At 40.6% G+C, this 18,090-nt stretch overlaps 1 protein-coding gene across 1 annotated transcript; it reads left to right on the forward strand.

The window, feature by feature from the left end:
- Positions 1 to 10,209: 10,209 nt before the first annotated feature.
- LOC127781076 (uncharacterized) lies at positions 10,210 to 16,631 on the forward strand. Its single transcript, XM_052307984.1, has 6 exons — positions 10,210 to 10,505; positions 10,604 to 10,659; positions 13,407 to 13,461; positions 13,546 to 13,626; positions 13,708 to 13,947; positions 16,228 to 16,631. The coding sequence occupies exons 1-5, from the start codon at positions 10,280 to 10,282 to the stop codon at positions 13,917 to 13,919; spliced, it is 630 nt and encodes a 209-aa protein (XP_052163944.1). The 5' UTR covers positions 10,210 to 10,279; the 3' UTR covers positions 13,920 to 13,947; positions 16,228 to 16,631.
- The last annotated feature ends 1,459 nt before the right edge of the window (positions 16,632 to 18,090 follow it).

The raw sequence follows: 18,090 nt of genomic DNA on the forward strand, positions 1-18,090 counted from the left end.
TCGTGATCATATGCACCTTACACATGATTTTTATAACAAAATTAAATGCCAACTACACATGAAAGGTAGTGACGTGAGGTACCATAAACATAACAATCATAGCATCAATTCTTTTATCTTCGCTTTATTAGCAAACACACTCTACTTTACACAATGTCTTTCTAATATGGAGTATCATCCATTCAACAAGGGGTAAAATAGTTTATGTACAAATCTGGTTCTTTAAGAGTTGTTAGCTTTGTTGTAGTGAGTTATTCCTAATAGGAATAAGAAATGGAGGGTAAAAACCCCTAAGTGATCTTATAAATCTTTTTTTTTGCGGGGGACTATTTTATATATATATATATATATATATATATATATATATATATATATATATATATATATATATATATCAACTTTCTTTCTTTCTTTCTCCTTAATGAAATGAAATGTAGTCCTCCAACATTTTCAATAAAAAATATCTTTAAGAATAACATTCCTCTAATCTTTTCAGAATGGATTTGATCTTCTGTAAGCCTATAACTACCCGGGATCTAGTTGATTCCATCTATACAAGTTGATTAAGGGCCCGACTTGAATTTCTTAGTTAGGTCTAATATTCTATTCAAGTTGAAGCAAGTGTTGCCTCTCAGATATATTAATTCTATCTTTAACTGCATCGTTGTTTAGAATCATATCAGCTTAGTTAGGACTTTCTCGGTTAGATCCGATATTCTGCCTAAGTTGCTATTTCTTTAATCATATTGTAGCTTTAGATTGATCGATATGTCCATGTTTGTGTAGATCTATCAGCCAAATAGGTTGTCCTTATTATCTTCGATCTTATACTTTCTTGGTTAGGTCCGATTTATTACATTGTTGCTAATAAGTTTAATTCTAGTAAGCCGATATTTTTTATGCGGTGTTCATAGGAGTTCTGGCCGATGAGTTATCATTATTGTGGACTTCAGCTATCAGATGTATCGATTAGTTAACCGATATACACTTTAATTTACATAAATGGAACCTATAGTCAATTCATCAAGACCTTATCAAAATCAGCTTCATAAGTTGATCGTCTCCCTAAGTTGATGTTCAGCCCCTAAGTTGATGATCAGCTCCTTGATCATTGATATATTTCCATCCTGTTAGTTACAGGATCAAATTAACTGGCACGCCCGAACCTCATCAAGATTTAGCACCTCCACTGGAGCTAAGCCAATCTCCTAGGCATTCGTGTGTCACGACAAAATTTTGCATCAAAAGTGGGGTATCTAAAATGCAATCATTTAGTATCCAAATTTTCCTTAATTTAGGTTTAATTTTCGCAGATTTCGACCTCCTATAAATTTTAGAGCTAGGTATGTGTAGCTCTAAAAATTTAAAGTCGAAGCTAATGGTAGAATAAGATTATTAGGGTATGTTGACGGTTGTTAAGTGCAAACTTTAACCATCAACTCCTGGGTAAAAGATTTCAAACATATTATCAAAACTTAGTGGTACGAATTTACTACTAACCACTTCCACTAGTTTTGACAAATATATGTATGCAGGTCATTTAAGGAGAAAATACACCTGCCATGCGATGAAAATGAACCCCTAACCAATCATACGCTAGTACAAGGATTGGAGGGTGTCGGTATTTCTTAACATCATGACTAGAAATATAATTCCCAGTAATGGCGCAGAAATACTTCTGATATATTATGGTTACAGAGTTCATCCACAAGCGCACGGATATACCATTGTAGCATTTCACCCGAGAGTATTCCAAGGGTATCGTATTTATTTTATTCCGTGGGAAGATCATGTAGAGAGAACTTGACTAATAGTTTATATATTACTTGTGATAATCATATTCTAAGCAGGGGTTAAGATAATCCAAGGGTAGAGTGACACACAAGCATTAGCTACTCATTGTCATAATATATTATCTAAGCTAAGTGGGAAGAAAAGAGAAAGAAAATCTATTCCTATACTTCTAATATACATAGTATACATACATTCTAGTTAACCGATATACTAGCTAATACCCTCTATTCGAAGCTCTCCTGGTACTTCGAGAAGCCACCCCTAACTGCCGAGTTCCTTACGATAGCCCGTCATGACCATACAACCAGGGCTAAATACGGAGGAATACCCTCCCCAGGGAATTAACTTAGTATATACATGCGCGGAGGAATACCCGTACTGAGCTGTCACCATCAGCGGCCCACCTCTTATCCGCAGCATATAACCCCAAATAATGATATCCCATGATCTAGACACCATGCCTAAACTACCAGATACTACTATAATATCATCTTTATGACATAGAGTAATTACATAAGCAAACATTATACCCGCACCAAATCATCTCCCAGATAAGCTAGCCGTATATTCAGTATAACATGAACATAATGTAAAGTAGGTACTCATATACTCGGAAAGTATTTCAATACCATAAATGTATATAGAAGAGTATTCTAATAAAAGTACAAAGCTTACAAAAGAGGAAAGGAAAGCTACTAGAGCCATACCCGAACTCTTCCGAAGACTTCCGGACTCCTGATTTCTACTCTATTCCTATTCTACCAGCTAGATACTACTAAACTAAACTTGAGAGAAATGAGAGAGCTCTTGCTTGAGGTGTGTGTTGAAGTGAAGAGAGTGAAGCCTTTATATAGAGGTGGTTATGACGGTTGTAGAAGGGGGATTGTCCGAAGTACCCTCCAACCGTCATTGGGGTGCAATCTTGGACGTCCATGCCGAACCTTGGCCTCAACGGTGGAGATGGGGGTTCGGCCGAACCCCCTGGTTTGGCCGAACCATGGGCTGGCCCAAACCAGCCCATCTTCGGCTGGCGACCTCCTCTTTTGCTTCACTTTGTAGACTTGTGAATTTTGGCCCAATTCATCGTGTCAATTCTGAGTTCTTGGCCCATTCATGCATAAGTCTGATTCTCGACATCGTCCGATTGATTTATCGTTTGAGTTGATGTCGATTCTCCTCCACTTTATTGTTATTCTCTGCAAAAGGTTAGTAGACCTAATACTAGTGGAATATTATTATTCTAACATATTTATGCATTGCAAGCATCATTAGTTCTCCTCTATTTTGGTAATATTGACGGTCGAAACTGATCGATAATGACCGTCAACAGAGGGCCCAAAAGTCAGTCGAAACCAAAAGTGGGACCAACCGTCCTTAACCACCATAGGGGCCCACCTGTAAGCCGTTGGAGAAAGTCGGTGGAGAGATGTGGGGCCCAGGGGTCGGCCGAACCCATCCTGTCCCACCTCATCTCCACCTTACACGTGGATAGCCCTGATGAAGTCCCAACGACAGTTGTGAGGGGTTAACCGCTATTCTAACCATCATTGGAAGCTATAAAATGAGGAGACCTCACATACTTCAACACACACAACTTTCAGCTCAAGTATAGTACAACACACTTGTAGTTTTATTTTTAGTATGTTGGCTTAGTAGAAAGTGAGGGAAAGCTCTAGAAGGAGTGCTCCAAAATATCAGAGTTCCTCCAAGAATTTGATGGAGTGCCGGAGTGTTGGCATTCTTCTAACGGAGTTCTGGAGAAAGCCGGAATTGTTGGCCTTCTTCTCTCGCTTGTACCTCGATGGATGCTTCCTTTATTAAAGTAAGTGTTTGAGTTTCTTTATGTTCTTTAACTAGTGTTGGTATTTCTTATGTTCACGGATAAATCCACAAGAGCACGGAACACCGTTGTAGCACTTCACCTTAGTGTATTCGAAAGGTATCGAACACAAGGAACGTGTGTGTATTATCTATGATCAAGATTCTATCCAATGACAACAACCTAAGATAAAGTGGCTAGAGAGGATTCATATGTCTTTTAATTAGTTAATTAAGATAAAGGTAAGAATCTATCAAATGCTTCAGGCACCGGTCCTCCCATGGTCTGCTAGGACAAGTCCACCGTTAAGCTTTATGATGTACCCGAACGTGGAGAGATACAAAGGATGGACAGGGCTGTCACCACCTAACGCCTATCTCACTTTTCATGGAGCACACAACAAATGAAGGTAATTTCTAACCTATACACCTCGCCATTACTACTCTAGCCTTGCACAAAAACTTCCTCCTCTATCCAAAGACCTAGTACTAGAGCACTCAGTTGCACACTAACATATTTATGCATTGCAAGCATCATTAGTTCTCCTCTATTTTGGTAATATTGACGGTCGAAACTGATCGATAATGACCGTCAACAGAGGGCCCAAAAGTCAGTCGAAACCAAAAGTGGGACCAACCGTCCTTAACCACCATAGGGGCCCACCTGTAAGCCGTTGGAGAAAGTCGGTGGAGAGATGTGGGGCCCAGGGGTCGGCCGAACCCATCCTGTCCCACCTCATCTCCACCTTACACGTGGATAGCCCTGATGAAGTCCCAACGACAGTTGTGAGGGGTTAACCGCTATTCTAACCATCATTGGAAGCTATAAAATGAGGAGACCTCACATACTTCAACACACACAACTTTCAGCTCAAGTATAGTACAACACACTTGTAGTTTTATTTTTAGTATGTTGGCTTAGTAGAAAGTGAGGGAAAGCTCTAGAAGGAGTGCTCCAAAATATCAGAGTTCCTCCAAGAATTTGATGGAGTGCCGGAGTGTTGGCATTCTTCTAACGGAGTTCTGGAGAAAGCCGGAATTGTTGGCCTTCTTCTCTCGCTTGTACCTCGATGGATGCTTCCTTTATTAAAGTAAGTGTTTGAGTTTCTTTATGTTCTTTAACTAGTGTTGGTATTTCTTATGTTCACGGATAAATCCACAAGAGCACGGAACACCGTTGTAGCACTTCACCTTAGTGTATTCGAAAGGTATCGAACACAAGGAACGTGTGTGTATTATCTATGATCAAGATTCTATCCAATGACAACAACCTAAGATAAAGTGGCTAGAGAGGATTCATATGTCTTTTAATTAGTTAATTAAGATAAAGGTAAGAATCTATCAAATGCTTCAGGCACCGGTCCTCCCATGGTCTGCTAGGACAAGTCCACCGTTAAGCTTTATGATGTACCCGAACGTGGAGAGATACAAAGGATGGACAGGGCTGTCACCACCTAATGCCTATCTCACTTTTCGTGGAGCACACAACAAATGAAGGTAATTTCTAACCTATACACCTCGCCATTACTACTCTAGCCTTGCACAAAAACTTCCTCCTCTATCCAAAGACCTAGTACTAGAGCACTCAGTTGCACACTAACATATTTATGCATTGCAAGCATCATTAGTTCTCCTCTATTTTGGTAATATTGACGGTCGAAACTGATCGATAATGACCGTCAACAGAGGGCCCAAAAGTCAGTCGAAACCAAAAGTGGGACCAACCGTCCTTAACCACCATAGGGGCCCACCTGTAAGCCGTTGGAGAAAGTCGGTGGAGAGATGTGGGGCCCAGGGGTCGGCCGAACCCATCCTGTCCCACCTCATCTCCACCTTACACGTGGATAGCCCTGATGAAGTCCCAACGACAGTTGTGAGGGGTTAACCGCTATTCTAACCATCATTGGAAGCTATAAAATGAGGAGACCTCACATACTTCAACACACACAACTTTCAGCTCAAGTATAGTACAACACACTTGTAGTTTTATTTTTAGTATGTTGGCTTAGTAGAAAGTGAGGGAAAGCTCTAGAAGGAGTGCTCCAAAATATCAGAGTTCCTCCAAGAATTTGATGGAGTGCCGGAGTGTTGGCATTCTTCTAACGGAGTTCTGGAGAAAGCCGGAATTGTTGGCCTTCTTCTCTCGCTTGTACCTCGATGGATGCTTCCTTTATTAAAGTAAGTGTTTGAGTTTCTTTATGTTCTTTAACTAGTGTTGGTATTTCTTATGTTCACGGATAAATCCACAAGAGCACGGAACACCGTTGTAGCACTTCACCTTAGTGTATTCGAAAGGTATCGAACACAAGGAACGTGTGTGTATTATCTATGATCAAGATTCTATCCAATGACAACAACCTAAGATAAAGTGGCTAGAGAGGATTCATATGTCTTTTAATTAGTTAATTAAGATAAAGGTAAGAATCTATCAAATGCTTCAGGCACCGGTCCTCCCATGGTCTGCTAGGACAAGTCCACCGTTAAGCTTTATGATGTACCCGAACGTGGAGAGATACAAAGGATGGACAGGGCTGTCACCACCTAACGCCTATCTCACTTTTCGTGGAGCACACAACAAATGAAGGTAATTTCTAACCTATACACCTCGCCATTACTACTCTAGCCTTGCACAAAAACTTCCTCCTCTATCCAAAGACCTAGTACTAGAGCACTCAGTTGCACACTAAGCGACGAACCCACACCGATGAGAATATACTCCCTCCGGGTTGATAATACTTGTCATTTTGGACAAGGACACGGTCTCCAAAAAACAACTTTGACCATTATTTTCCATTATAATACGTATAAAAGTGTTAACAAATATATGATTGGTAAAATTTGCTACAGGACACCGAAAGATTGCAGCATTTGCTGTGAGGCACCCGAAAATCATGTATTTTCTCGTGGACACTGTAAAAAGTAGTAATTAGCTAGTGGACACCAGCCGCATTATTTTATTATTTCCAGTGGAAACGGAGAGAGAAAGTTTGGTTAAAGACAAGTTTGCCCATGGGCCCACTTGTCAATCTCTCTTTCTCTGTCCTTCTTCTTCCTCTCTTTCTCTGTTCATCTCTTTCTCATTGCGCCGCCACCGAGCTCCGCCGTGGCCAAGCCGTCGTGCGTCGTCGCTGTTGGAGGTGAACCCTGGCGATGCGCCCCCGCCGCCGCCCCACCGTGAACCGAGAGAGGAAGCCCTCAACCTCTTCGTCACCCTCAAATCTGTCGCAGGCCATGAAGAAGACAACACCCGCCATCACCGTAGAGCTATCTCCATCTCTGCCTCACCACCGTTCCATACTCACCTTATCATGCCGAAGATTTTCCTTTTGATTCCATCCTCTCGTGTAGCGGATCGACGGGAACGCCACGTGTCATCGCCGGCCTTGGAGCGCGCTCTACGCGTCGCCGCCTTGACATCGTTGTCGTTTTGGCTGCAGTGGACTGTTGCAAGCCAAACCACCACGCCATCAGCTTCATGTCGACCTCTCCATATATCCCCAAGTACCCCATCCAATGGCACAATGATCTTGGAGATCAGCATCATCTTCTACAACCGGCTGCCGAGCTCCATCTTCGATTTCTCCCTCTCTAGTGAGTCCCAATCCAATTGCATGGACCTCTCTAACACGAAAGACATGCATGCATGGCAGTCCTTTGAAGAAATCGAGCCATCGCCATTCATCTGAGGTGAAGCGCCGCCACTGAGACATTCTACGAGCCATTGTCGATGACCAAGCTTTGCCGACCTCATCCAGCATTTTGGTGAGCACTTCACGAGGTACTACGGCGAGGGGAAGGAAGAGAAGCTGGTGAAGGAGGCGGCGCATCGGTTCGCCGATGGGACACTGCTGACCTACGGGTTCCACTTCCACCGCTACCTGCCGTCCATGGTGACAGCATTGGCGATCTTCCTGGCGAGGCTGCACGTGCTGGCGCGTGAGTCGTGGAGCAAGGATCTCACGGAGCCCATCGACTTGTTGGGCTGCGTGTGTGACATGTACAGTCAAATTTCATGTCCTCGCTTTGCTCTGTTTCAAAACTACTTCTTCGCGCCTCTGCTCCGCTGCGAGGAAGAAGAAAGGGAAAAGAAAAGAAGAGAGAGAGAGGAAGAACAGTGTCCAGGGGCATTTTGGTACTTACACAACTCTTTCTCTCTCCATTTCAATCAGAAATAATAAAATAATAGGAGGAGTGTCCAACAGCTTATTACCACTTTTTTACAGTGTCCACGAGCAAATACACGATCTTCAGGTGTCTCACAGTAATGGCCGCAATATTTCGGTGTCATGTAGCAAATTTTGCCTATATGATTTTATTAAAGTACTTTTTAAGACTAATCTATACATGTAGTCACCATATTTGAAAGACAAATATTTAAGAAAAATGATTCATAATCAAATATTCTAAAGTTTGACCTCACCCTCGTCTAAAACGACAAGTATTATCAACCCGGAGGGAGTATCTCACTTAAATAAACTAATTAAAGAACATAAAGAAACTCGAACACGTACTTTGATAAAGGAAGCATCCGACGAAGTACAAGAGAGAAAAGAAAGCCGACAATCCCGACTTTCTCAAGAATTCCGTTGGAAGAATGTCAACACTCCAACACTCCTCTGTAAATTTCTCGGAGGAACTCCGATATTCCGGGGCACTCCTTCCGGAGCTTCCCCTCACTCTCTACCAAACATGTATTGGGTCAAGCATGGGTTACCCATGGGTAAAAAATGAAATGAAACCCAGCTGTTGCCCACGGCATCTTCGGTTCTCGGGCAGATTACACCCTCGCTCGTGCCCATCGGGTCGGGTATCCGCGGATACCCAGACGCATGGGAAAAATTGCCATGCCACTATGGAAGTGGTTAGTAGTAAACTCCTACCACTAAGTTTTGATAATATATCTGATATCTTTTATGCAGTGGTTGACGGTTAAAGTTTGCACTTAATGACCGTCAACAATTAGTTTATTTAAGTGAGGTATATTCTTATCGATGCGAGTTTGTCGCTTAGTGTGCAACTGTACTTGGACTCTGGATAAAGAAGGAAGTTCCTACTTGGACTCTGGATAAAGAAGGAAGTTCCTGTGCAAGGCTAGAGTAGTAATTAATAACTTAGACGTGGTGTTTAGATTAGAAATTACTTTCGTTTGTTGTGTGCTTCACAGAGAGTGAGGTAGGCGGCGGGTGGAGACAGCCCTGTCCGTCCTTTCTATCTCTCCATGTTCGGGTACATCATAGATCTCAAGGTCGAACTCAACCTGACAGACTAGGGGAGGGCCGGTGTCTAAAGCATTCGATAGAGTTTGACCTTTTAACTTAATTAACTAACTAAAAGACGTAGGAATTCTCTCTAGCCAATTTATCCTAGGTTGTTGTCCTTGGATTGAATCTTGATCGTAGATAATACACACATGTTACTTGTGTTCGATACCCTTGGAATACTTTAAGGGAAAGTGCTAAATGGTATTCCGTGCGCCTCGGATTTATCTGTGATCATGAGAAATTCCAACAAGGCCCATTTGGTACGACTCATACTCTGAGGGTGGAGTGGAGCTGGAATGTTGGTCCACCCTTGTAACATAATTTTCAGGAGCATAGAGGTAGCTCCAGCCTAGCTATATTATCCAAAATCTTGGGAGTGTTTGCTACCGCTCCAGTTATATGGGACGATACGAATCTTGGAGCAGAGACATTATGTTTCTATTTTAGACCAAAATAAAAGTATTAGTACATTTTAATGTAATATATAAACATCATGCTCCGTAAAAGTTCAAGAGTTAAGAGCCATGTTAACCTTAGGCCATCTCCAATGTAAAGAACTAATATAGGGTTCTTAATACGATAACGTAATTAAACATTTATCAAAGAACCATCCCCTCCAATACAAGCTTCGGTAGGGTGTTTAAGAGAGTTTTCACTAAAATCTACTCAGCTCTTATCACTTTCTTAATCTAATTTGTGTTTTCTTGACTGTCACGTGCTTGAAGAAAAATATCATATAATCCATCCGTTTCATAATGTAAGACTTTCTAGCATTCCCCATATTCATATAGATTTTAATGAATCTAGACACATATGTGTCTAGATTCATTAAAATCTATATGAATGTGGGTAATATTAGAAAGTGTTACATTGTAAAACGAAGGAAGTAGTAATTTCTTATATCCCACTCTAAGTTTACAAGTTTACAACGATACTTTTAATTTGCAAGTCATTGTTATCTTCATCTTCCACCTCCAAAACACCACTATTGATTGAATTAGTGTTCATTGGTGAAGTTATTGTCATTTGGTGATTGGGTTGCAGAAGGAGTCATATAAGAAATCTTTTAAAAAAAATACTAGAATGCTAACTTGAGGTGATCATAATCCTGATTGCATCTCATAATCTTTTAGAAAAATATATATCTAAGCGAATTCTTACAGTAAATTTCACTTTAAACCGTATAACCGTTGTTGCAACGGGCATATTTTCCAGTAAAATTTAAAAAAATTCGCCCTACTAATATCGTTGTTATTGTTATGGGCCGAAATCCATGGGCTGGCAAATATACTCGTGGAGAAGATCGCCCAAAAAAAACCTAAACCGAGCACTTGAAGCGCAAAACGGCAAAACCCAAAACTCCCCTGCCCCATCACCGCCGTCTGCCCGTCTTCATCCACCCAACCATGGCCGCCGCCGCCGCCGCCGCCGCCGATTCCACTTCGGCGGTGCCACCCGCCGTGGTGTCCGCCGCCGAGGACACCCTCGCGGCTGCCGAGTCCGTCGGGGACCACCTCGCCGAGATGGTCGCGGCGGCGGGCGAGGACCCCGACGCCATCGCCGAGCTCCCGCCGCTGCGCCGCGCGCGCGCGTTTCTCGCCATGGCGAAGGCCGCCGCCTCCCTCTTCGCAGGCAGGCAGCTCTCGCGGTGACCCCCTTCCCGTTATGGCTGCGTGACCCGCATCGCTTCTGACCAAATGTTTTTATTACTATTATTATTATTGTTGCAGTGCGGCTTAGGTGTTCGGGAGTTGATCCGGATGAACACCCTATCAAGAAGGAGTTTGTAAGCTCTCTCTCTCTATATATATATACTCCTGCCTAGAATCCTATCTACTTCTACATTGTTCTCACATTCTATAGTAGTAGAAATTCGGTTTCAGATTTGCCAATAAGAACAAAAGTTTGGGTGTATCCTTATATAGGTTTCTAATTTATGTTAACAATTTCTAATCGGGAATCTTTGTACCATGCCATATTATTGTAAAGAGGAGTCATGGACTTATTTTATACCCTGTTTTTAGACAAAGGCAAACCACCCTGCTTTCATCCCAAGCAAATAACGAGGTTCGGCACAGTAGCATCAGAGAAAAGGAAAAGGAAATAGCTGGTTTTACCAGTGCCCTATAAATCATAGTAATAACTAGTAAATTCAATCTTACAACTACCATTATAGAAGCATATCACACAGTTAAGTCACCCCTACAGCTGTCTTTAAAGTGGTGGACTGAAAGCTCATTTAGCCAGCTTGTTTGCTCGGCTCACAGCAGCCCTGATTATACTCGTTTATATTCCACAATAAATCAGTCGATGTTAATTTTTGAAAGTAGACTCTCAAGGAGGGATTGATTGGACTAGGATGGCACAATCTTTATTCTTTAAAGGTGATATCTCCTGATTATGCTCTGGAGGCCGTGAAACCAACCAGCCATAAATATATCTCACTCGAAAGAAACCATGTAGTTTTGCATGCCTTTTCGATCTTGTTTGTACTGCATGTATGTGATGGATAAGTCTTTGTGGTCCTTGTTTGTGATTCTTTCTTTTGCTTTTGGGTAGTTTCACCTTTTTAGGACAGCATCTACTCCTTTAGCATATTTTCAGTTGCTAGGACAGCTGCGGTTAGTAGACAGCAGCGGTTAGCATCTCCTTTATGCCCCCCTTTATGCTTTATTCAGTTGGGATGCCCTCTAGGACAGCATCCCTTTCAAATTTCGAATTTTAGACTAGAAGAGTGCAGCAATAGGCTTGCAGCCAGCTATGGCTATATATATATGTATCCAACCTTCCTCGGGAAGGTATGGCTTTGTGTTTGTGAATGAGAGAAAACCAGAAAATTGCCCCATCTCTTGTGCCATCCTCTTCTCAATGAGAGTAACCATTGAGGTTCTAACATCATGCTCACTCCCCTTGCATCCTTCCGGTTCCCACATGCAAAATCACATACAAAAACTGTTTGCACCATAGCTCAGTGGAAAGATGTCGTGGCGGTGGATACCCTCCTGTGGCATGTGCACAAGAATTGAAAGAAATACTCAAATAATCAGTAGGATAATTTGGGATGTATCAGTCTGATCGTTATCTCATTTCTAAATTTGTTACAATGATAATAAATCAAAATAAGTAAAACACAGTGCAAAACTAAGAAAAGTAAAGTTGATCCAATATACTCCCTGATCTTTGAACTCTTGTAGCCATTATTGCCCTTTGCCCTTTGATTACTTCCATATTATTTTGCCTTTCTTGATGTAGCAATTACCTCCAGTTTTGCGTATTGGAATTTAGAAAGAATGTGTACGATAAGTTCCTGCCTGAGGAAAAGGCTGCTTTCAATTTCCATGATTCCTTGCCTTATAGATTGTAAAAGAAACAGCTGCAAAAGAAAATAGTGTAAGATGATAAACAGATTCACCCCCATTTTTCATTCACATATATAAGGTGCTAGAGGTTTGGCATGGCCGTGAATCCCAAGCAACTAGTGAGCATATTACATAAAACTTACACAATAGAACACTAAAATAGCAGGCACAAGAGCCCCCAAGTACAGTTAACCACCCAATGCACCATTTAATGCATAATCGGGGTGGCTACCTGGCGCCTAGCACCTAGGGCCAAGTTTTGAACACTTCATTCACTTATACAAAAGATGTCAAATAGAAGTTGACATCCTGTCCCACTCGAGAGCCTCTATAGTAATCCAGACAAAGGTAGCTAAGAGACAGGATGACAAAATATTAATACCATCCTCCATACCTGAATACAGCATGCACTTTCCTGGCCACAAAAGGAACAAACTTACTTCCATGGGATATTGCTTTAACAAATCCCTTCATTCTTGTGTTTCTCACACACCAAACCAATTTTTTTTTCAGTATAGCCATCTAGGAATTAATTTTACTGATCTGTCCAGGGTGTAGTGAGCCACATCCTGTTCCTGATCAAGCTGATCAGGGGATAACAAGATGCAAAAGCTAACACTATAATATACTGGATTTTCACTTTGTGCACTTCTTCCCAAACTTGTGTGCCTCCCATAGGATCAGTGCTGAATAAGTTTTTCCCTTGCTGGTATTGTGTACTTCCTTTTATCCTATCTAATATCTGAAGCAACTTAACTGAGCTACCTTCTATAATCCCATATCCTGATATTCATACTTAGTAGGCACAAATTGATGATCCTGATATTTAAGACTACCACTCTACAATCCTTTGGCAGCTTAACATTAAATCATCCATGCTCTATGCTCATTTCACGAATTGTTATCCAGTTTTTCACCTGATTTTGGCTAGAGCTTGTAGGTTTGTAATTCCACTCGTTTATCCTAACTTCTAATATGGTTTTATAACTTTGGTGTTCCTGGGGCAGTAATGCAGTTAAAGATTGAAGTCTTGGATAGGGAAGATTTGATTTTATTCTTAGTTAGAAATTTTGCACGGAACAATCTAAAATGGAAAATCCAATCAATATGTTTTTTCAATTCCAATGCTGATACTGTCAGATGTTTAGTTCCACTTCTGCTTCATTTATTTCAGGAGAGGTTAAACTTGTGGGAGGAAAAGTTAAATCGATTTGAGGACTGGGACAAGGGTACTTGACAACTCATTAACTATTGGTGGAAATATCATATCTATGCACACTATACCAAATTACTGCTTGTGCTCTGAATTGCAGCACCATTGCGCCCAACCACTACAGTGAATACACAGGCAGCAGCAAGGTTCATTGGTCACTCATTGCCCCATTTGACAACTGGTACATAATTGTTTATTGAAAAGTTTTACGAACGGTTTGGTTTTTTATGGTGTAGTGTTGAGGTTTCATTTGCTATTTCAGATCAGAAGAGGAGCATGCAGGCAATCAGTAGAGGAGAAGGAGGGAGTTACTCTGGGAACAAGAGAAAACCACAACCACCGCGGCCAAATAAGAAGTCTGTTCGTGCTGCCACGGAAGAATTCCTTGCAAAAGCAGCTCTGGAGCTTAGTGGGCATAATGATAGCAAGGTGAAGGGCCCTATTAGGCTCCTCTCTGATGAAGATGAGGACTAAGATTGTGTATTGTTGGTTTTATCCAGAGGTATTCCTTGCTGCTTCCTTGCATTCATGATTTCTATATCATTGCAATCAAGGTCTGAACTGGCTTGGATAAGGGTCCAGAGCCCTATAGGGCACTAGCCCTCTAGTAGCTCTAGCAGGGTCTCCACTAAGAGAAGCTCTGAGGCTTAGGGCTAACTTTAGAGATTTGATTGATTGATTAATAATAGAGTACATACTACCACACCAAAGGAAATAATATCTAAAATTGTAGAAACCAACCCAATCTCTATCTCTAATTTACTATCAGAGCTCATTTATTTCCTAACTAGATAATCGCCTACCTTTAATTGATGTTTTTCCTAATCTGTTATGCCTAACCTGCTGCATGGGCCTGGCCCATGTCTGTAACATATTGCTCCATAGTGACAATATGATGTAATCACGATACTTGCAACACTTAAATGCCCATTGTTTGTTGGCTGAACCCCATTGAACTAGCCAAAACCAGCAGTCAAGCCGCGGTCAGACTGGCAGATGTGAGTCCTTTTAGCCTTTTAATTTGGGGTGCATTTTTAGACTTTGTAATACTAGCTCCACTTTATCGCTGATTAGGTGCTTTTGCCTGAATTTTTTTTCCTCCAAAGGAAGTTGATTTTGGACTTGAGATTTGGTGGTAATGTAGTTCATGCCTCTCTAGTAAATTTTTCATGAATTTAGAGAACTTTTAGGTCCCGTTCTCATGTATTTTCACTTATTTGATGGTTTTCACCAGATATTTCCCCGTATAACCAATGGGCCCAGTTCTGACTTAATCCATTTTGTTATTGAAGGGCATGTTTAAACCGAATGTTATCTTCTTGCTTTAATAACTGATCAGGATTTCTTATGCACAACCGCTCAAAGCTACCACCAAACTAGTTAGCCTCAAGAATACCCATATAGCACCCTAGCCTAGCATTGAGCTGAGTCCTTAAACTATTCCTCAACACCTAAAATTAAAAATGTTGCTACTAAATTTGAGTAGAAATCTCCCCGAAATAAAGCAATTAATGGGATAGCAAATCTTGATAACCCCATAGCTGGTCACATTACAATACTATAACAGTAACAATAAGGTGCCGGTAATAATAGAAAATAGAACCATGTTCTGCACAAACCGCAAAGTACCCACATGCTACCAATAACTGAATTCCAGCTGAACTGAGCTAAAACATTAAAAATATAATTATGATAACCAAACATGATAACTAAACTTAATATTCATGGAACACTGTGTGTGTATGGTACTAACCAAGGGCATACATACAGTAGTAGCATAATGTTGCCCCTTTGTTTGGCAGAAATTATCAAACTCTTCTGTATTTCCAGACTTCTTTTAATCAGGGTCCGCACATTTCACAGGTCCCCAACCAAATAAGTCCATATCCTTCCTTGGTTCCTGCTACTTTCTTGCATTTATTTCTGCTACATTTCTTGGTTTTGCTTCTAACTCTACCTTGAAACTCCACAGAGGGTCTTTTTCCCATGTTTGGTGCTGCTCATCTAGTGCATATTTCCTCCGAGCCTACAACCCACCTTTTGTGTCTCAAGTCTACATTGTATTGCTTTCAAACCTCTCCTGCAACTTCAGTGCTCCAAGAGTGGAATCCTTCATTCCTTCCTCAAGATTTCTTTCCTTCTTTCTGTTATCAAGTATTTAGATTTTTCCTGGCCCTTCATCTTAGTTACTTGTGCTTACATCTTTACCTGCACAAGCTAGCCATTGGAATTAGATGCAATCATCAAATTAAATATTGGGCACAACAAAAAATGCCAGAACCTATAAGTTTATAAACTGTATTCACTGCTAGCCATGCAATTACTCCAGACATACACGTCAACTATTCTCACAATCTCAATGCAAACACTTCTCTATACATTCCACTCTACTGTGTGATTTCAGTCCCTCACTTCTACTTGATAAAGACGACAGCATGATGCAGGTAGAGGTTTGAGACAACAGCTCAACGTGCTAGGGTAATAATCCTTTTATGACAGGATCATTGATCTAACTAAACTGAGCGGATACATTTCAGTGGCTGTAACTGGGGTGAAAAAAATGATACTATAACTATGCCACTCAAGATACTAGTACTGTAGAAAGTTTCTGTTAAGCATAATGCTAGAGAAGGGCAACTTGAAGCAACTCACATTTTTGTTATTTGACATTTTAGACTTGTCATTGTCAAGGCTAGCTTGAGATTAGTTTTTTTTTTAACACTTCCGATAAATTGTGGCTATCCTTTTAAATGCCTCAATTGTTTGTTTCACTTCCATGCAGATGAAATACTAGCTGCCTACTTCAAAGAATGGATAAAGTGCGGTATAACTTACTCTGCAATCAAGAAAATTTTGCTTAGTTGTGCTGTGGTGTACATACCAAGGCAGAATGAAGTAGACAAGCTAGATGTAAACTGTAATAGTTATTATCTTTGCCTTGAGAGCAATATTGTCGTCCTGTCTGAATGTCATTTTCAGAAGGAAATTTTGACTGTTTTTAGTTAAAGCACTGACCCTCGAATGGCAGTTGAGTCCATTGCTGAAGATTTGATCTAGTGGTGTTTGAGACTGTTTAACATCGCCGTAGCGTGAATGTTGCCAAAGTAGTCTGCTTGTCCAGTTCCTGTGAGTGCTTGTATGATGTATTATATTTTTCTTTAGTGAACAGCCTTTTACGTGTCACAACTTTTTTTTTTGTGTTTGGCTTGAGCACTGTCATGATCAGAAGACAGCGTCATCCGCCCTTGGTACAGGTTTTTTTTTTTCCTCTTCGGCAACCTATTTTCTAGGGAATTATTTTTATTCTTTAAACCTTTTAAATTTTAAAAATAAACATTTCCAAAACTTATTTTCAAAATCTAAATCTTTTAGTCACGCCAGCTGAACTGTCGTAGCAAAACAATATTGTCATACAGGTCTTATTGATGTGACAGCATTACTTGGCCATGTTGATCTCGCTAGTGTGACAACGTTATTTGGCACACCATTCTCGCTGATGTAGTATGGTGTGTAAAGGCTCAGATTTTGAAAATAAGTTTTGGAAGGGTTTATTTTTAAATAAAAAATTAAAATGGTTAAAAAATAAAAAATCTTTTCTAGGTAAGGCTATCGTGGGATTGTTTTTTATTTTCCTGGATCCAATAAATCCATGTTTGGGGAGCTTAAGATTTTAAGAATATGTTAGTAGCCAGCTTCTTAGAATATGAAAGCTGGGTTTTCCAGCTTCTGGGTTTAGTTTATTTTCTAGAGCTACATTTTATCAGAATCAGAGTGACAATCTGGACTGTTTGGGGGTGGTGGAGATTTTGTGAGAAGCTTAGAATCAGAGTGACAATCTGTTTGGGGGAGGTGGAGATTTTGTGAGAAGCTGCTTCTGCTAGAAGCTCCCCTAAACAGGCTCTAAGGCTGTGTTGGGTATTGTGTGTTGGGAACTAATCCTCTAAGCACGCAAAACAAAGCAACTCATTAGCGCGCGCATGATTATTTAAGTATTAGTTTTTTGCAAATGAATTAATATGTTTTTTAAAACAACTTTTGTATATAATTTATAAAAAAACGCACCATTTAGTAATTTGGGAAACGTGAGCGCGAAAAATGAGATATGTGTTGAAAACTTAACCAACGAACTCAGCCTAAGTTTGGACACCAAGAATCCGGTTTTTAGATCCTCCTTGAAAAGGGCTTCTACACACGACAGGATGATGGGTTTACTAATGAAGCTTCACTCCCCCATTACTCAAAAACCAGTTGGAAAACCAAGGAGAAACTTGGTGTTGAATCCTACTCTCTCTGTCCCAAGACGATCATCTCCCAAGAAGATAATCATTTTAGGTTGTATAGTTGTTAACAGTGAAATTTGGTAAGCCTCGAAGTCATCATCGGTCTAGAGTCAGTATCGGCTTCAGATTCCTGGAATTGGCCGATGGGAATTGTCAAGTCACCAATAGTCGGATTCTTACTAGATTTGGTTAAGGAAATTATTTGAATAAACGAAGCTTATCCAAAAGTGACCGAGTTCAAGGAGGATGCGACATGGCGGCGTAATTCTATCTATTAATTAGGCATGATTTAGTAGTTTCCTTTTATCTTTAGAAAAGTGTGTTTAGTGTCCGATAAGGACTTTATATTTTCCTTTTATCTTTAG

Source organism: Oryza glaberrima, chromosome 8 (genome assembly GCF_000147395.1).
Source record: "Oryza glaberrima chromosome 8, OglaRS2, whole genome shotgun sequence".
In the NCBI taxonomy this organism is placed as follows: domain Eukaryota; kingdom Viridiplantae; phylum Streptophyta; class Magnoliopsida; order Poales; family Poaceae; genus Oryza; species Oryza glaberrima.